At 43.5% G+C, this 20,984-nt stretch overlaps 1 protein-coding gene across 1 annotated transcript; it reads left to right on the top strand.

The window, feature by feature from the left end:
* The first annotated feature begins 4,646 nt into the window (after positions 1–4,646).
* On the top strand, positions 4,647–18,546 carry CIST1 (colon, intestine and stomach enriched 1). Its single transcript, XM_034437764.3, has 4 exons — positions 4,647–4,795; positions 10,716–11,003; positions 18,044–18,201; positions 18,367–18,546. Exons 1-4 carry the CDS (start codon positions 4,753–4,755, stop codon positions 18,412–18,414), a joined length of 537 nt encoding a protein of 178 aa, XP_034293655.2. The 5' UTR covers positions 4,647–4,752; the 3' UTR covers positions 18,415–18,546.
* Positions 18,547–20,984: the final 2,438 nt, after the last annotated feature.

Consider the following 20,984-nt stretch of genomic DNA (forward strand, 5'->3'; position numbering starts at 1 on the left):
TTTTTGTCTTTTAATGACCCTGTAATCCAGGGGTGAAATGCGACTGGTTCGGACCGGTTCGCCCAAACCAGTAGCGATGGTGGCGGGTGGTTCGGAGAACCGGTAGCGATGGCAACGCGAGGCTCTGCCCACCCACCCGGTTGTCGTTACTTCCTGGTTTTAACCCTCTGCACATGCGCAGAAGGGTTTGCGCATGCACAGAGGGTATGTGTGTGCATGTGATGTGAGCGGAGCGAGCCAATGCGCGCGGCACGTGCACTTTTGAACTGGTAGGTTAGGTAAGTAGACTTCACCCCTGCCGTAATCCCTTACATCGGGGTGGAGTCGGGGCAACTGAATGGAGCTGAGTGTTTACTGGCCAGATGCCCTTCCTGTCGCCAATGCAGAGTTCATAGCAGATAATAACTCATTGTGCTCAGAGAGTAAAATATCTGCCGCTACCTAGGTTCGACCTCACAGCCTCCTGATTTTGAGGCAGCAAGTACCTATGACAACTGCAACATCCCAGGGCCATGTGATTGCTATCTGCAACTTTCCCAGCCAGCCAGGGCCATGTGATTGCTATCTGCAACTTTCCCAGCCAGCTTCTGACAAGTGAAGTCAATGGGGCAAGCTGGAGTCGCTGAATGACAATATGATTCACCTAACAACTGCAGTGATTTCCTGAATAATCATGGCAAACGAGGTTGTAAAATTGGCCATGAATTACTTAACAACCATCTTGCTTAGCAATGGAAATTCTGGTCCCAAAGGTGGTGATAAACCAAGGGTCCCCAACCTCCGGTCCATGGACCAGCACTGGGCCATGGCATGCCAGAGACTGGGCTGCACAAACATGCAAAGTTCCATCCACGGGATGCAAGCAGCACGCAAAACCACATGCCCTCCGATCCACAGGAAAAACCTTTCTCCATGGAACCGGTCCCTGGTGGCCAAAAGGTTGGGGGCCGCTGTCCTAAACTGAGGCCTACCTGTACTGCTCACAGGATCTATCTAGCAGGTCTCAGCAACCTGACATAACATGCGTACACGGGCTTTACATCCCCATCCAACGCCCCTCTAATGTCACCATAAGCATTCCATATATAGCTCTTCAACTTTATATTGCCGAAACAAAACCTCATTATCTTCATGGAAAAACCTACACACAGGGTACGAAGCCACAGTCTGCATAGATTAGAAGGTGAAACAGACTGACTCCAGGTCAGCAAAGGAGTGTGACAAGGCTCTATACCAGTGGTGGGTTGCCCCCAGTTCGGACCGGTTCTATAGAACCGGTAGTAAAACCGGTGGGAGGCTCCACCCACTGACCCTGATGTCACAGAAGCGATCTGTGCATGCGCAGAAGCAAGGCAGGCACACGAACGAAGTGAGCGCGCATGATCCCGTTGCAAATCAGTAGTAAAGATAAGTAGAACCCACCCCTGCTCTATACCAGTGATGGCTAACCTTTTTGTCACCAAGTGCCGAAAGTGCATGCACATGCACCTATAATGCAATGCGTGCATGACACCCCCTTGCGTGCCCTGCCATCCCGCATGTATGTGTGACCCCCCGGTGCGTTCCGCCCCGTGCATGCGTGTGTGCACCCCCTCAGCCCCCCACGCATGCATGCATGACCCCTGCAGGCGCCCTGCCCCCGCGATTGTGCACGTAACCCCTGCACGTGTGCCCCACCCCCACCCGCCCACGCATGCGCGGCAGAGTCCCGAAAACCAGCTGGCTGGCAGGAGGCGGGCGCGCATGTGTGGTAGAGTTGAGCTGGGGCGACGGCTCGTGTGTCCGCAGAGAGGGCATTGTGTGCCATTCGGCGCCACAGCTCTATGCTCTTCCTTTATCTGTATGCTGAATATATATTGAGAAAAGCTGGGTTAGAAGGAATCATAGAATCATAAAGCTGAGTGATTTTAAAACTGGGGGGGCAGAGAGAATTGATTATTGGTTCTATGTTGGCTGGGGAATTCTGGGAATTGAAGTCTACACATCTTAAAGCTGCTGGCATTGAGAAACACTGTTCTATAGTATACTGTTGTCGCTTCTTCCTTGCGCATTCCTCTTCTATGCTTGTGCCCTGTCATCATGGCTATTTTTGGACATGACTTTAAACATTCAGAAGCAATTTACTTGGACCACTAGACAGATGGCTAAGCCGGCCATTCTAAGTACCCTTCTACTCTTGCCCATCCCTATCCCACCCCAAATTAAAGACAGTGATTGATGGCTGTTCTTCCTGTTAGTAAAGAGGGAAAGTGATGCCAGGGAGCCCAGTAAATTTGTCCCTCATTTAAAAGAGTAAGGGCAGCACCATTCACTGGCCTCATTACTCTGCTGTGAGGCTAAAGTAACAGTAACATACTTGCCGTATTTTTCGGAGTATAAGACGCACCTACCTTTTTTGATGAGGAAAACAAGAAAAAGAAATCCGCCTCTGCCTCCCAGCAATTTTGCCTCATCGCAGCAAACAGCAAACAGCCTGCTTTACTTTCATTTTCGTTTTCAGCATAGCTTGATTAGCACAAGGAGAAAAAAAATCTGCTCCAGCAATTTACCTCCTTGGTAAGCAGAGGCCTGCGCAAAACAGCTGAGAGCAAAACAGCTGAGAGTCGGGAGGCCGATCCAATCAATTTGTGCTAATTAGACTGTGCTGAAGCTGAAATGAGCTGTTTCTTCTTGCTGTTTGCTGCAAGGAGGTAACTGTTGGGAGGCAGAGGACAAAGGGTGGGGGCCAGTGGGTGGGCGGGGCTACATTTGGTGTATAAGACACACCTAAATTTTCACCCCCTTTTAGGGGGGGAAAAGGTGTGTCTTATACTCTGGAAAATACGGTATTTGCCAGCTCAGACTGGAGCATACGATTTTATTATGACCATCTGGCTGTGCCCATGTTTCACCCATGTCACATACAGATAGTCCTTGACTTACAACAATTCATTTTGCGACAATTCAAAGTCACAATGCCATTGAAAAATGTGACTTGTGTCTATTTTCATATTTGTAAGAATTATCAATAGAAGAGAATATTTATAACTCAGATTTGAACTCGAATTACTGGGTTACTTTCTTGCAAATGTTTCATTACCCAACTAGGTAAAAATTTGCTAAAAGAGAATGGAGTTTGCTCTCTGTTTATATATATTATTTGCCCTGTCAGTGATGGTGGGAGTTTTGTTTTCTTTGGATAGGTCTCCTTGATTAGGCCCACTTGTTTACTATTTAATTGTCTGAGCTGGTAGTTCCTTTACCGTATTTGGATATGGTTTACTACAATGGTAAAATGCAAATTTTTTTACTACCGGTTCTGTGGGCGTGGCTTGGTGGGCGTGGCAGGAGAAGGATAGTGCAAAATCTCCATTCCCATCCCACTCCAGGGGAAGGATACTGCAAAATCCCCATTCCCTCCCCACTCCTGGGGGAAGGATATTGCAAAATCTCCATTCCCACCCCACTCTGGTTCCAGCCAGAGGTGGCATTTGCCGGTTCTCCGAACTACTCAAAATTTCCATTACCTGTTCTCCAGAACCTGTCAGAACCTGCTGGATTTCACCCCTGGTTTACTGCTTGATTGTATGTCTGGTATTAATCCTAATGTTAATCCTTGCTTATCTATGTGTTGATTGCTGGCAAGGATGTGTCCTAGCCTGGTCTTTTTATTTTTGTTTCCTGCTTAGCTTTTTCCTTGTCTCTTTTGAATGCTATGTAAATGTTATAATGGTGTGCAAATGTTTACATTTGCTGTAGCTGACATTCTGATGGCATCTAGTAATAAACAACTTTTTACACTATTCAAACGAAACAAGGAAAAGGCTAACAAGGAACAAAAAGACCTATGTATAAACACCAGGAACTCCACGGTGAGGACTATGTCAGTTATTTGGGGCACATTTTGGCCTGTGAGCCACAGCCACAAGAATAGCCCATTTATAGCCCAGGTGTGCTTCTCCAATTCTATGCAAGTTAGAATCTCCAATCTAGAAATCTTCTTGCAAGCTAACATGCCATTGCCCATATCCACCAGTTTAGAGGTTATGTACATTGTAGTGACACACGCTCCAGGATAAAACTTCTCTGTGAAGTCGATTTTTTACTAAATTCTCTGTAGAGTGGATGGCTTTGTTTTCAGATGTTGTTTATTTATTTTATTTTATTTATTTATTTTATTTGATTTATATGCCGCCCTTCTCCGGAGACTCAGGGCGGCTTACAATGCGTTAAGCAATAGCCTTCATACTTTTGTATATTTATACAAAGTCAGCTTATTGCCCCCACAATCTGGGTCCTCATTTTACCTACCTTAGAAAGGATGGAAGGCTTGAGCCTGGGGAGATTTGGACTTGCAGTAATTGCAGGCAGCTGAATGTTAATAACAGTGCTTTAGTTTGCTGCGCCACCAGGTTTGTTATGACCAAAGACCATTCTCAGAATCAAAGTTTGTTTCAGGCCTTCAAACTCTCTTTTTTTTTTCTTGATAGGCAATCGTTTGATGAATGAATTAGAACTACTGGAGGCTGTAGAAGGGCTTGTATAAGGTGAGTTCAGTCCTTGCCTTCCCTCACCTGTCCTGGAGAGGGCAGTGGTGTGCCATGGACCTTGCTAACAAGGTTTTGCTAAGAAAATCCAACTTGGACCTTTGCCTAGATGCCAGCCCCTTTGGGAGTTGGCACAGATGGATTGTATCCTGTTTGCAGTTGAGGTGAGCTTTTTCCAGCAGCTGCTTTTCCTCCAATCCCCTCAGGAGAATTGGAGCCAGCTAGCATGGCCCTCGGGGTGCTGTTTTTACTGGTGGCATTTACTCAAGGTAGGTAACTAGGGCAGGAAGATGCTCCTGGGATTTTGGATTCCTGGGGCAGCTGCACAGGGCAAAAATCAGCATGACTGATGGTTATCCACTTATGGCTGTTCAGGAAATAATCTGGAATATTGGGCTGCTAGTCTAGAGCAGTGCTCTCCGATCTTTTCAGCTTTGCTGACCAGCAGAGGGGGAGAGGGGATGGTTCTGTGTGAGCGGTGGGCGAGCACACGCAGCTCCATTTGTGAGAGTAGTGAGCACACACGCACACCACTCACACAAATGGAGCTGCATGTCTGCCGCTTGTGGAGCCCGGTTTTGAACAGGCCGTGGCCCAGTAGTGTGCCACAGCCTGGGGGTTGGGGACCCGTGGTCTAGAGAATCTGAATTCTGCAGGAAAGCCAGTTTAACCTGCCAAGGTGAGTTGTGTGGCCAGTTTTACAACACACGGCAGTAATTGTGGCTTTTAGCAAATCATTCAAAGAATGGCTAAGGTTTATCTGAACGCTCTGAAAACTTTCCCCTTATTACCCGAGATATGTAAAACATTTCTAGTAAGACAAAGGTTTTCATAGCATTAACAACTGTGGCTGTTGTTTCAATGCTGAGTTTAAACTCGATAATGGACTGGTTTCTTTTGATCAATCAACTCCCTACCACAAAACCCGGCAAAAAAGAGGATGTAAGATTCTGTTTCCTGTTGCTCAGAGAGATGAGGAAGTAAGCAATTCTGTTTATCTGCAGAAGAGGCAGAGAGAGGAGCATGGAGGAACTAGAAAATAATTCTCAAAAGTTTGGATCATAAATAGAAGCCGGCTGACCAATTCTCTCTATTATGCACAATGATCTGTAATAAACATTAGGATTGTACAGCTTTAAGGCATGAAACGTTTTGTTCGATCTACTCCAAAGGCGTCTCCCTCAGCTCGTAACTGGAAATCTAATGGGACTATTTTAGTTAATTATTTAACTAACACCAATAGATAAGTTTTAATATAGATAAGTTCTAATGTGCTTTAGTCTGGGCTGTAATCTTCTATCAGAAATATATTTGTAGACTTACAGGTGAAGCTACAATTCGGATAAATATATTTATTTGGATAAATCTATATTTGTTGGATGAGCACCCTATGAATGGTTCTCCAAGAGTACAGGAAACACCACATTGGAAAATACCCTTACATAGCAATAGGCATCACTGAATCCTTTAAAATTCAAACCGGAGTTTAAAGAATGAATAACAGAATAAAGGTACCTTTATTCGAAGGGACCTTGGAGGTCTTCTAGTCCAACCCCCTGCTCAAGCAGGAGGCCCTATACCTGTGATGGCAAACCTATGGCACATGTGCCACAGGTGGCACACAGAGGCATATCGGTGGGCACACGAGCTCAGCTCTGCCAGCTGATTTTCGGGCCTTCTGGGCCTACCGGAAGTCAGCAAATGAGCTGTTTCTGGCCTCCGGAGGGCCTACGGGTGGGGGTGGGGAAGGCTGTTTTCGCCCTCCCCAGGCTCCTAGAAAGGCTCTGGAGCCTGGGGAGAGTGAAAAATGGGCCTACCGGACCCACCGGGTCAAAAGCAGGGGGGAGCATGGGGTGTGTGTGTGTGGTTCTGTGCGCATGCACGGGGGGGCAGGGCACATAGAATTATGGGTTTGGGCACGTGCACACGCAATCCTCCTCCCGCTTTTGGCACGTAATGTTAGCCATCACTGCCTTATACCCTTCCAGACGAATAGTTGTCCAATCTCTTCTTAAAAATTTCCAGTGTTGGGGCATTCACAACTTCTGCAGGCAAGTTGTTCCACTGATTAATTGTTCTAACTGTCAGGAAATTTCTCCTTAGTTCTAAATTGCTTCTCTCCTTGATTAGTTTCCACCCATTGCTTCTTGTACAGTAATAAAATAAACATAACTCAATGCAATAATTCCAAAAGCTCATGATATCAATAGAATAAACCTGTTTCAAATACAGGTAATGCTTGACTTACAACCATTCATTTAATGATCATTCGAAGTTACAATGGCACTGAAAAAAGTGACTTACAAGCATTTTTCACACTTAAGACCATTGCAGCATCCTCATGGTCCCGTGATCCAAATTCAAATGCTTGGCAACTGGCATGTATTTATGATGGTTGCAGTGTACCGGGGTCATGGGATCTCCTTTTGTGACTTCCGACAAGCAAAGTCAGTGGAGAAGCCAGATTCACTTAATAACCATGTTACTGATTTAACATCTGCAGTGATTCACTTAACAACTGTGGCAAGAAAGGCCGTAAAAAGTGGGAAAACCCACTTAACAACTGTCTTGTTTAACAACAGAAATTTTGGACTCCATTGTGGTTGTAAGTCAAGGACTACCTGTATAATATATCAATCAGTCAGAAGAATGTTGGCTCAGTTGGTTCATGGAGTTTTCAGGATTTTGAGCCTGGTAGTAGTAAAAACATCTAGCGGACTACCTGTATACGGATACCGTAGAACAGGGATGACAAACTCGATTTCATTGAGGGCTGCATCAGGGTTATGTTTGACCTTGGGGGGCTGGCATGGGCGTGGCCAGGTTGGGCGTGGCCAGCTCGACATCACTTGTGTCAGGGGAGTCTGTGGCAGCCTGAGAGCTTTGCCAATGAAAACAGGCTCCTATGCTCCGTTTTTGGCTGTGATGGCCTCCTGCAACCCTCTGCCAGTGAAAACGGAGCTCAGGAGGGCTGCGCAGAGGCACCGCGGGCCAGTCCTTCACTGTTTCCAGGGTGGCCCAGCGGGCCAGATCTAAACACCCCGCAGGTCGTATCCGGCCCGTGGGCCTTGAGTTTGACACCCTTACTGTAGAAGGACTACCAGGCAGTTTCTGAGTTATACCAGGGGTGTTTTGTACAAGTGTCCAGTATGTTATTTAACAAACTGTTTCCAAATCGTATTATATCCATCTACGTAGTTTTAGCAAAGCTTTCAGCTTGGCAGAAAGCAAGCTTTGGGAAGCGAATTAAACTGTGTTCCAAAGAACTGAAGAAGCTTCTTGGATGAAAAGTGGAACATCTTCAAAGAAAGCAAAAATAAAATAAAATAAAAAATCCAGTTGCCTCTTGAAAAAAAGCACTTTTGGGACAACCATGCCTTGAATGCCTGAGAATCTCTATAAACTCTAATTAAACTGTGCTTTCTTCATGCTTGGAAATCGGAGCATTGCTATTTGATCTCCAGCATAAATGTTTTATTTGTACAATAGGGGCAGATAAGGAAAGCAGCCCTTAGTAAGGTACTTTCTGCCCTAGTGCAATACACACTTTTAACTTTCATTTTCCCTGCTTGTTGCACTGCAGGGCATTGGAGAAAAAAACTACAGGCTCCAACCTTACAAAGAATTCTGAGTGTCTTTACGAGCAAGCTTTTTGCACCATAGGGTCAAAGGTCACGGACTACTGCTGCATTTATTCACTATGCTGACATTCAAAGCCCTATCTTGTGCCACTAACATGTTAATTAATGTTAATTTTGTTTTATGCTGAGGGCTTCCAGGCTGGTAAGTCTATGGGCTGGTACTCTCCAGTCAAATCCCATTGCATCTAACTGTGCCTGATACTGGACTATTTGCTAGCATTTTTGTCACCCTTTTCCCAATCCATGTATTCAGTCAGAACTCTTTGGAATATAGCTAGTTAGGAAAGCAAGAGGCCTCCTGGATGGATGGATTTCCTGCAGGACAGAAACCATGTCGCTCACAGGTGTCAAACTCGCCATGTCACGTTGTCGTCATGTGATATTTTGCAATGTTTTTTCCATTAGTGGGGCTGGGTTGGGCGTGGCCTACGCATGATGCATCGGGCCTGCGGGCCGCCAGTTTGACACCCCTGATGTAGGTCAATGCTTTTCAAACTTGGCAATTTTAAGGTGTATGGACTTCAACTCCCAGAATTCCCCAGGCAGCATGCTGCCTGGGGAATTCTGGGAGTTGAAGTCCACACAACTTAAATGTTGCCAAGTTTGAAAAACATTGATGTAAGGTATATTCACATGACATGCTATGGTTAATTAAACAGCGGTTCCCTGAATTAGTGTTTATAGGAGTGTTTATGAGATGGGGATAAAAAAAAATTAGGATGTCAGCCATGTATCTGAAGCCTCACCCTTTTTTCCCATGTGTCCTAAGTTGCATAAATCTTTTTAAAAGATTTATTGTCAGAAAAGATGCTACTTTTTACTTTTTTTGCAACCCTAGATTAAGCCCTCCTTTTGTGACATCCTGATGTACAAGACCCTACCCACTGAAAAGCAATGTTCACAGAGTCCCACACCACAACTGGAAACACGCTTTCCAGCAGCCAAACAAGCCTGAAATTTTAGCGTCAAGCTATTGTTTATTCTTGAGAAACACTTTAGAACCAGCGCAAGCACATTTTGTAGGGAAAGGAAACGTGATACTTTCAAAAAGCTCTGAAGGGCAGAAATGCATTGAGTTATGTTGTTATGTAAGAAGATTTGAATGGATTGGGACTCTAGTAGCTAAGACTACCAGGAAACCCAAAAGTCAAGGAAAGCAATATTATTTGTCCTTGGTGTCTGCATGGGATAGACTGCCTCTCCATAGGAAGGTTCTATTACTTCGAATGCACATGATTAAGTCGCTGTCTTTTTATGCAGGTAGTCCTCAACTTACAACAGTTCATTTAGTGACCATTCAAAGTTACAATGGTGCTGAAAAAACATAGGGCAGTTTTTCACACTTATGACCGTGGTCATAATGATCAAAATTCAGACACTTGGCAACTGACTCATATTTATGATGGTTGCAGTGTCCCGGGGTCATGTGATCACCTTTTGCGACCTTCTGACAAACAAAGCAATGGGGAAGCCAGATTCACTTAACAGCCATGTCACTAACAACTGCAGTGATTCACTTAACATTTGTGGCAAGTAATGGGGCAAAACTCACTTAACGTCTGAGTGCTCTTCTTTAGCAGCAGAAACTTTGGGCTCAGCTACGGTCGTAAATCAAGGACTACCTGTATTTCTAAGAGCCTCCCTAATATCTTTAAAAGAAGAGGTGAAAGCTGATTTCTTCCACTGAGCCAAAGAAACATACACTGATGTTTGGGTGGCCCTATTTGTTGTGCTTGCAGACTGTTTTCTGTTACCATTTTTACGATGCATTTCAGGGGTGAAATGCTCCCGGTTTGGACCGGATCACCCGATCCGGTAGCGATGGAGGCAGGCGGTTCGGAGAACCAGTAGCAAAAATCCCTGCCTACCCCCCATGCCCAGCTGAGCTGCACGATCATCAGAGGCTTTTTTTTTTTAACTTTTAAAAGCATTTTTTCTTCGGTCGAAAAAAATGCTTTTAAAAGTTTTTTAAAAAGCCTCTGATGATCGCGTGGCTCAGCTGGGATCGGCAGAAGAGGTTGTAAAAAAAATGCTTTTAAAAGGCTCTGACAATCCCAGCTGAGTTGCCTGATTGTCAGAGCCTTTTAAAAGCATTTTTTCTACCGAAGACTCTTGACAATCAGGCAACTCAGCTGGGATCGTCAGAGCCTTTTATAAGCATTTTTTTACAACTTCTTCGGCCAAACCGGTAGTAACAAATTTTACATTTTACGGCTGATGCATTTGATGGGTGTGACAGGCTTTTATTGCTATAACTCGCATAGAGTTGACAATTGAGGTGGCTTACAAGTGCTGTAAAACAGATAGCCTGAAGCAGGGTAAAGATCTCCCTGTCTATTCCCTGTTTTTGACGGCAGCAAGGGTAATATGTTTCAAAAAGCCAGCTAGCAGGTTGGAAAGGCAGTAAACGATGTCTCCTTCAGTAGTTAATAATTGAAGGTAGACTGCAGTTGAAGCTGGAGGTTCCATTAAACCATAACGGGTAAGAACGGGTAATGAAACCGATTTTGGTACACTTTGTCTGTCTGATTGTTCAGTCTTTCTGCAGACAGTCTTTCTGCTTCAAGCGCACCCAGTCTCCTGGAGACATCAACAACAATTACCGGTACATCAATTACAGCAGCTCTAACAGTCTCAGATACAACCCCAGGCAGAGCAGATGTCACCCCAAAAGCAGCCAGCTCACCTGTGCCCCAATCCACCAGAGCCACAAGCAGCACCACAAAAACAAATGACTCGACCACCAATTGGAGCACCGTGAGTTCTCCTACCGGATCCAAAGAGCCTCTCACTACTACCCAAACTGTGGAGTCCATCAACGGCAGCACTTCGGCAGGTAAGAGGAAATTCTGTAACTCGGTTAATTGATTAATTAATTAATTAAATGGTTATGCCACCCATCTCATTCTGCAAAGTGGGCAGCTGACCATAAAAATCATAAATATAAAACTGTGGTAATATCAACAAAAATAGAGACAAAACTAAAAACCCGAAGACAAAGATGGTGGTACGGTGGTAGCATCTTCCCTAAATACTAGGAATCTTATCGCCCTATTAACCTAATCATGGATCAGTTGACTTCGATCCAGGGGTATCCGTAGGTAGAGGGTCAAAACAGTTAAGTGATATTAAGATGGAAGACCTATCCAGTGGTGGGATTCAAATAATTTAACAACCGGTTCTCTGCCCTAATGACCAGCTGGGTAGGCGTGGCTCGGTGGTCATGTGACTGTGTGGGCGTGACCAACTCAACGTCACTCATGTCGATAGGCGGTTCACCTTAGCTGTTACAATGTAATAAAGGTTAACCAGAGAGGCAGTTTCTGTAAGCAGGGCAATAAAGATTAGGCTAGAAACACCACCAGAATGTTTCCTTCCTGCCTTCCTTACAGGATTAGCCCTGTAAAGTGGGAAAAAACAAAATAAGATTTCTTCCAACAACCGGTTCTCCAAACTGCTTAGAAAGTTAACAACTGATTCTCCCGAATAGGTGCGAACTGGCTGAATTCCACCACTGGACCTATCACTTACTTACTTACTTACTTACTTACTTACTTTTTGGACTGTCATTTGTCAAAAATGGTGTAGGGGGGGTTGGACTAGATGACCTACAAGGTCCCTTCCAATCTGTTAATCTGTTACTTACTTACTTACTTACTTACTTATTAAATTTATATAGCTTTTCATCCTACCAGAAGCAACTCTGGGTGGCGCATAACAATCAGATAAAAAACACAAATATCAAAACAAGAGATATAAAAATATAGAAGTTATATTAAGAAATAAATAGTATGAAAAACAAATATACAAACTCCTAGAAAGGTATGGGAAGCTCCCCCTCTCATAGAGAATGAAATATTTTGGGGAATATTAAAAGAGGCAGAATATTATATTTCCCCAAAGGAGAAATGGAGAGAAAATTTTTTAACAAAGGCAGAAAGCAGACCCAGTCTTCCTGCCATAGCCTCAAGTCTTTAGAGATGGATATTTTGTGCCCATTAAGAAATCCAGGCTAGCCTATTTATAAAGAAAATGCTTCAGCCCAGCTCCCACAGAATTGATGGGATTAAGAATTTACATTCCTCCAAGGACAGGACATGGCCTTTAGGACATAATAGGATTTACCCACCACCATTAGAATAGCAAAAGTCACAAAGCTCACTACATTGCACAACTCCCTGGAGCATCTCAAACACAAAACCCCATAAACCTATAAAGATCCATCCACTCACTCAGCTACTGTATTTTATCAGCCACCTCAGAAACATACTTCTGTCACTAAAGTTTCTGGCATCCGAAGAGACCTTCTTTCCAAGCAGCCAGCCTCCATTTTATTCCCAGCATCTTTCTCCCGGCTTGGAATCGGACCAGATTTTTCTTCCTACAAAGGAGAAAAATGGCTACCTCCACAATGGAGCAGATCTCCCATTTCCTGCAAGACCCTGCTAGCCCTGCTAACATAACCAGGTCTGAGGGCCTTCCAAAATGACAAAAGGGATGGGAACTAATCTAATTTTGGAGGGAAGGATGTTCCACAAGGCAGGTGCCACGGCAGAGAAGGGACATCTCCTGGAGACCCGCCAAATATAGACCCCTACCTGATGGTACCTGCAGCATGCCTTCTCTGCCAGATCTATTGGGACAGACTGAAATAACTGGAAAGAACTGGTCTCTCATTTTACATACATCAAAAAACTCAAAATGGAGGCCACAACCATTTATTTATTTATTTATTTTTATCCCACCTTTATTATTTTTATGAATAACTCAAGGCAGTGAACATGTTTCCTTTCTCCTTCTATTTTCCCCACAACAAGAACCCTGTGAGGAGGGTTGGATTCGATCAGAAAGGTCGGCAGTTCAGCGGTTCGAATCCCTAGTACAGATGTCCTGCGTGAGCCGGGGGGTTGGACTAGATGACCTCCAAGGTCCCTTCCAACTCTGTTACTGTTACTCTGTTACAGGGACTGGCCCAAAGTCACTCCATGGCTTTCATGTATAAGGCAGGAATAGAATTTACAGTCTCTTGCTAATTGCCTCAAAGTCACCCAGCCAGCTTTCATGCTTAAAGCGGGATTAGAACTCACAGTCTCCTAGTGATTGGTCCAAAGTCACCCAGCCACTTTTCATGCCTAAGGAGGAACTCGAACTCATATTCCCCTGGTAATTGGCTCAGAGTCACTCAGCTGGCTTTCATGACTAATGTGGGGCAGTCTCCTGCTTTCTCACCTGTGCCTTGAAGCCCCACCCTGTTATTTTTACAGAGAGACAAAGCACTGGGTGTGATCGCAACACATCTTAGTAAATAGCACTACTCATACTTGCTGGAGAACCACCAGAAACACACCTACATGGCACATACTATATGTAAATGCTAACTTTTTTTCCAAGTAGCCGCCTTATATTTCTCAGAATTTCCCATCCTGTCAAACTTTTATTTCATTCCAGTTCATTAGAGCTAACATATTTAAACTATAAACATCTGGATCAGTGGTGGGTTTCAAAATTTTTTTACTACCGGTTTTGTGGCTTGGTGGGCGTGGCAGGGGAAGGATACCATAAAATCTCCATTCCCACCCCAATCCAGGGGAAGGATACTGCAAAATCTCCATTTCCTCCCGATCAGCTGGGACTTGGAAGGCAGAGAATAGATGGGGGTGGGGCCAGTCAGAATTTTTACTACCGGTTCTCCGAACTACTCAAAATTTCCACTACCGGTTCTCCAGAACTGGTCAGAACCTGCTGAAACCCATCTCTGATCTGGATGGTTAGTAGATGGTTGCAGTGTAGGGAGAATCCCCCCCCTTTAACATAAGAAAGTCCCCATATTAGCAAAGAAATATGTCCCCCAACCCCCGAAGAGAAAAGTCTTCCCTGAAGTAAAACCACTCAAGTGGCCAGCCTCTGTGAATGGGTATTTAGTTTCATAAATTATTCCATTCATAAACAAAACGCCTTCAACTGCAGCCTCCACAGAAGGCTGGAACTGAGCAGATTAAAAAAGCAGAGAGACAAAGACACCTAAAATCTACATTTCCCCACCCAGCTCCAAGGACAGGGTTAGGGTTAGGGTTGTGACCTCCCAGCCACAATGGGAGTCAGACAACAATAACAATACTAAAAGGGCACACTCAAGCAGAGATCAAAGTACATTTCACAAGGAACCTGCCACAAAGCCCTAGAACCAGGGGTGAAATCCAGCAGGTTGTGACAGGTTCTGGAGAACCGGTAGTGGAAATTTTGAATAGTTCAGAGAACTGGCAAATACCACCTCTGGCTGGCCCCAGAGTGGGGTGGGAATGGAGATTTTGCAATATCCTTCTCCTGGAGTGGGGTGGGAATGGAGATTTTACAGTATCCTTATCCTGGATTGGGGTGGGAATGGAGATTTCGCAGTATTCTTCCCCTGCCATGTCCACCAAGCTACACCCACCAAGCCATACCACGCCCACCAAGCCATGCCCACAGAACCGGTAGTAAAAAAGTTTGGATTTCACCACTGCCTAGAACCATATAAATTAGAGATTAGAATGGCCCCTACTCTGACCCTCTTCTGGAAGGCGCTGAAAATCTGGTTCTGCCAGCGGGCCTGGGGAACGCAGAGCGGGATGGAGCCCATTAAATGACTCGTATGATGTGTTGTCGCTGGGGTGGGGGGTGGGTTGGAGTAATTTTATTATATTATTTTATTAATTTATTATAGGATTCTCTCTTTTATTAGTTTTATTGTTTTTTATATGATTTTATATTCTTGTAAGTCACCTTGAGTCGCCATGTGCGACTAGGTGGCAATATACATCTATAAATGAATGAATAAATGAATAAATAAATAAATAAATACCCATCCACTCACCAGACTGTTTTGTTAGCTGTCCCAGAATTGATGCTGTGTTACCTCGCTTCTGATTCCTACATAAATGGAGATCTCCTTTCCTGCAGCTTGCCTCCAAATTCATTTTCTCCTACGTCTTTCTCCCAGCTTGGAACTGGACCAGATTTTACTTCCAATAGTAGTAAAGGGGAAAAATTCTCTGTAATGCCAAGTAGCAGTGGATCTGGATTTTTGCCGCTTAGCAATGCTAGCACTAATTTCTTTTGAAGTACTATGTGCCATTTGATTGATCAATATGTGGATCAGTATGTTGGTGAGGGGCAAAAATCTATCTATCTATCTATCTATCTATCTATCTATCTATCTATCTATCTATCTATCTATCTTCTCTTCAAACCAGCATCTTCAAAGTAGCTAAAATGATGTAAAATGCATAAAATATAACTGTAGAAAAGTGTCTCTCTGAATAAAATATTTAATAGACCCACAAAATAATCAGTAGCTTTTAACAATGGTTAAAGGTTGACTCAGCCTTCCATCCTTCTGAGATGGTAAAATGAAGACCCAGATTGTTGGGGGCAATATGCTGACTCTGTACATTGCTTAGAGAGGGCTGTATAGCACTATGAAGCAGCATATGACTCTTAAGTGCTATTACTATTGCTATGGTTGAAGAAATTCAACCTATAGAGCCTTTTCTCTACCGCTAAGTGTTGTATCTTATGATTCTTGACGAATATATTTTATTTTTTCTTTACGTTCACTGAGAGCATATGCACCAAAGACAAATTCCTTGTGTGTCCAATCCAATAAAGAATTCTATTCTATTCTATTCTAATGGAGATCCACGATCAATTCTGACTTACTGAATTTTGGGCTGCACTGTAGCTATACGAAGAGAAAGGCAGGAATATGAACAAGCTGATTGAAGTAACCATTAGGTGGCACTGCAGTCTGACAATAGCCTTTGTTGCAAAAAGCATATCAGTTTTTCCCATCCAAAGGATAAAGAAGCATCTTTCCAAAATGCTAAATCAAGAAAAGTCCCAGTCTTGGTTTGTAAAGATGAGGTAGGGCTACCATACTGTCTCCAAACATGGGGAGGGCCAAATACAGAAAATTGCAGCTCCATGCCTTCTGGTATGATCCAGATTTTTGCAATCCAGATGAGTTAGTTAAACCCAGGAATGTTTTCTGGAGTCACTTGGAATACCCGTATAAATCACTGAATCCATGACCCATCTTTTTGCTAAATGCATGGTGCTAGTAAGAGACTTGCACAGATAAATCCATGAATAATGGGCACACAGGGAAGCTATGCATTGTGCAGATCATATAACCAAGAACAAAAACTGTATTCTGTCATCTCAGTTTGGTGCCATGTATAGAAGCTGTAGGCTATGTCTTATATAAATATCGCATCTTTTACCACTGCTGTATATTTTGTCTACTTTTCTCCCCTTCCCAATTTTGATTGCAAAAAATATATAATTTGATCGAGCTTTGTCAGTCTAGACCAGTGTTTGTCAATCTTAGCAACTTTAACAGAATAACAGAGTTGGAAGTCTTCTAGTCCAACCCTTTGCTCAAGCATGAGATCCTGTAGCAGTAATGGCGAACCTTTTAGACACCGAGTGCCCAAACTGCGCGCACATGCATGCCCAAACTGAAGCACACATGCATGCATGGACATGGATGCACGCATGGACATGCACACATGCAGGGACATGCATGCACGTGCAGCAGAGACCCAAAGACCAGCTGGCTGGCGAGAGGCGGGGCATCACAACACTGGCAGCATGGCATGAGGTAAGATCTTTTTCTTTCGTGAGCTTCTGTTTCGTCATTTGCAGGAAACAGCTCACGAAAGAAACACCACAGAGATCTGACCTGGGCCGACGGGGTGCGTGCCAGCAGAGAGGGCTCTGTGTGCCACCTCTGACACACATGCCATAGGACTATAGCATTCCAGACACATGGCTGTCCAGTCTCTTCTTCTTTCTTCCCCTAAGATGTGTAGGCTTCGGTTTCCAGATATCTCCTCCTTTAAGGGAATTTTGGGAGTTGAAATATTGCTGAGACTGAGAAACACTGGTCTAGAAGCTAGATGATGGTTTAAGTTTAAGTTTAAGTTTATTGGATTTCTATACCGCCCTTCTCCCAGGGGACTCAGGGCGGTGTACAGCCACATTAAAACACATGAATTTATAAAATTTAAAACCAATTAAATTAAATGGTGATGATGTTGGAAGAAATATCCATCTGGTTCAATTCCAAGCCGGGAGAAAGGCACTGGAGACAAAATGGAGGCTGATTGGAAAAAGGCTCCATTTATTGATGAAGCAGAAGCACATGGGTGGTTCTGGACAGCTGACCACATGGAGTTGAGAGTGGGGGGTATTTGTACCTTCTCTTGGGCTTTGCACTTGAACTTCCTGTTCCTGTGCAAGAACATGTATTCTATTGGCTGTTGTCAAACTCCCATGGAGCCATGTACATATTCTAGGAGTTTGTCTGAGCTAAGTTTGGTTGAAGTTTGAACTACTGGGGGTGGTGCAACTGAGATGATGCAATGAAGGGGCTTTGGGCAATTCCTAGTGTGGCTGAGGGCTAATCCTACCTTTGTTGGATCTTGGGTGAGGGTATTTGCTTATGAATAGAGCTAGCTATCTCTTTATCTCTTAAGTGCTGACATCTGAGCACTTAATAGCTGAGGGCTATTAAGGAAGATGGGGGTTGCTTTCCAAAAGCATGTTCCTCCATTTCTCATCCAGGGGAATATAATATTCTGCCTTTTTAATATTTCTCAAAATATTTCATTCTTCTAGGAGAGGGGTGGATGCTAACTTTCTACAATGATTTTGGTAAAGAAAAGTAGAATTTTAAAACACAATCTGCACACACCCGCTGCATCTTTTCTGAGATTGGAATTGTGACCGCATGTTCTTCCTGGCCATCTGGGTTTCTCCCTTAAAGCCAGGTTTGGAGTCTTTCAAAATATCTGATAATCCTAGGGCTTCATCCCTTCTTTCTCTCTCATACAGGACCGCTTAGCCCCGAACCGGCATTTTCAGCAAAACCAGGCCTCGTGGTTGTGATCTGTCTCTTCGTCTTTGTCCTAGTCATTGTAGCAGTTGTGGTCTTAATAAAATGCTGCCGTCCGAAGGAACCAGCCTTTAAGAAATTGGAAGAGGTGCCGATGGTATGTACTCCAGGGTGGAGTATGAAACAAAGAGGTTGAAAAGGCTGTTTCCTGAAATTCAGGGTCATAATCTGTTCTTGGCGTCAAATGTTGACAAACTGGATAGCAGTGGCATTTGAGAAGGCTCCATTTCAGCTTTGTCCTCTCTCCATTTTTCCTTAACAGGGAAAAGTTACAGAAGATTCTCCATTTGCCCGATTCCCACCAAAATAACCAAGCAGACCCTTTCCAACTCATCTTCTGGATTCTTGCTCCATGGATATTTTAAGCAAGCATCAAGAATGTCTACTCCACCCAAGAGACTTTGTGTGTGAAATAAACTTGTTCCAGTTGCATGAGTGCCAATTACTGTTTTGTGTCATTTAGCTGCTCTGGTATCTGTATGTGTGTGTGTGTGTGTGTGATGTATTCATTTATGTGTCAGTTTAGATAAATATTGATTTTGCAGATACCTTCCTAAACATGAAGAATTTTTGCACAGTTCTTGAGCAATGCTCTACTTTTGTGTTTCTCAACTTTGACAGCTTGAAGATGGGTGGGCTTCAACTCCCAGAATTCCCCAGCCAGCACAGTTGGTTGGGGAATTCTGGGAGTTGAAGTCCACGCTTCTTCAAGTTGCCAAGGTTGAGAAACACTGTTCTAATTGGATGCTGCAGCTCATCTTTTGCATAACCTAGCTCCCCTATACCTGGGATATTTGTATGTTTGTTTATTATTTATGTATTTATTAACAATACATACGCAGGGGGTTGGACTAGAAGACCTCCAAAGTCCCTTCCAACTCTGTTATTCTATTCTATTCTATTCTATTCTATTCTATTCTATTCTATTCTATTCTATTCTATTCTATTCTATTCTATTATTCTATTCTATTCTATTCTATATAGATACCCAAGTTACACAGATGACTCCAGGCAGCTTACACCATTTAAAAAATTTAAAAGATCCACCATATAATATAGGTAGTCCTTGACTTACAAAAGCTCGTATAGTGACAGTTTGAAGTTTCAACAGCACTGAAAAAGGGATTTATGACTGTTTTTCACACTTATGACCATTGCAGCACCCCCATGGTCATGTGATCAAAATTCAGAGGCTTGGCAACTGACTCATATTTATGATGGTTGCCGTGTCCTGGGGCCATGTAAGAAATGTCATAAAATATAGCCTAAAAGTGGTTTTACAGGTGGTCCTTGATGTATATCTACAATTGAGGCACAATTTATGCTGCTAAGTGAGATAGATGTTAAATGAGATTTTCTGTATTTTGGGGTAAAGCTCATTTAACATCTGCCTCACTTAGCAACATAAATTGTAGGCTCAATTGTGGTCACACATCAAGGACCATCTGTAAAACCATTTCAAAAAGTATTAGTGATTAATATCAGAGAGTAAAACACGGCCTATCTATAAGATATGTCAGAGGTGGCGAGCTGAGGTGGTGCAGTGGTTAGAGTGCAGTACTGCAGCTACTTCAGCTGACTGCTAGTTCAACAGATCAGCAGATCAAATCTCACCGGCTGAAGGTTGACTCAGCCGTCCATCCTTCCAAGGTGGGTAAAATGAGGACTCAGATTGTTGGGGGCAATATGCTATTTAGTAGACTGTCTTTGGTGTAAGCCACCCAGAGTTCTCGGAGAGTGGGCGGCAGAGAAATATGACAAATAAATAAATAAATAAATAAATACACAACAATTATTCATCACAGTAGTTCATGAAGTCATATAACAGATATAACAAATTAACAGAGTTGGAAGGGATCTTATAGGTCATCTAGTCCAACCCCCTGCTCAAGCAGGAGACCCTACACCATTTCTGACAAATGGCAGTCCAATCTTTTCTTGAAAGTCTCAAGTGATGAAGTTCCCACAACTTCCGAAGGCAACTTCTGTTCCATTAGTTGATTGTTCTCACTGTCAGAAAGTTCCTCCTCATTTCTAGGTTGAATCTCTCCCTGTTAAGTTTCCATCCATTATTCCTTGTCTGGCCTTCAGGTGCTTTGGAAAACAGCGTGACCCCCTCCTCTCTGTGGATATATAAAAAAGAGAAACCCAGAATATTTACTGAGTTCTTTTCTTCAAAGGAAACATCATCATTTAAAAAAAAATTAAAGGAAAACTACCTCTCTGAGGTAAGAAATTTGCCATTAATTTCTGCAGAGCCTGGAAGGCACAATTTCTACCCATTCCCCTTTTGTTCTGCATAAATGCAATGCTTTTACAGAGTTATTGGTCCAAAGAACGATCAGATACTTCATATCCTCAACAAGCTCTAAATGAATGTGAAATACTATTTATTATACATGGAATCCTGATTGCTGCCTGCTCAACCATCTTGCTTGACACTTCCTAAATTAACTTTCTAGAAATGCGCCTGCCAGGCTAATGAATAACATGGGCAGGGAGTTAATTAGTCATACTAATTGTTGGGCCCTCAGCAGCTCTCCTTGGCATTGGTGTTGGCATGTGGTGGGAGCTAAGAATATCCACTTGTGGTGACATAGGAAGACAAATGACAGGCAAAAACTCTTTCCACTTTTCAAAAGCAAAAATCCCTGCAGCGAACACAGGCATTTCTATACACAGAGAACATTCTAGTGAAAAAAATGGTGATTGACAGACCCTGGTGTTCTGGGCACAGACAGTTGGCAATTGCAGAGGATCTGATTTACCTTCCTTTAATCCTGCCTCATGGGTGGGGGGGTTGTTTTTAAGCAGCCAAAAATGGGCGATCGACCAGCAGAAAATCCACCTGCCAGCCTCATCTCCAGAGAATTGGACCGA

The sequence above is a fragment of the Pantherophis guttatus genome, chromosome 1 (assembly GCF_059756535.1).
Source record: "Pantherophis guttatus breed Tessera chromosome 1, ASM5975653v1, whole genome shotgun sequence".
In the NCBI taxonomy this organism is placed as follows: domain Eukaryota; kingdom Metazoa; phylum Chordata; class Lepidosauria; order Squamata; family Colubridae; genus Pantherophis; species Pantherophis guttatus.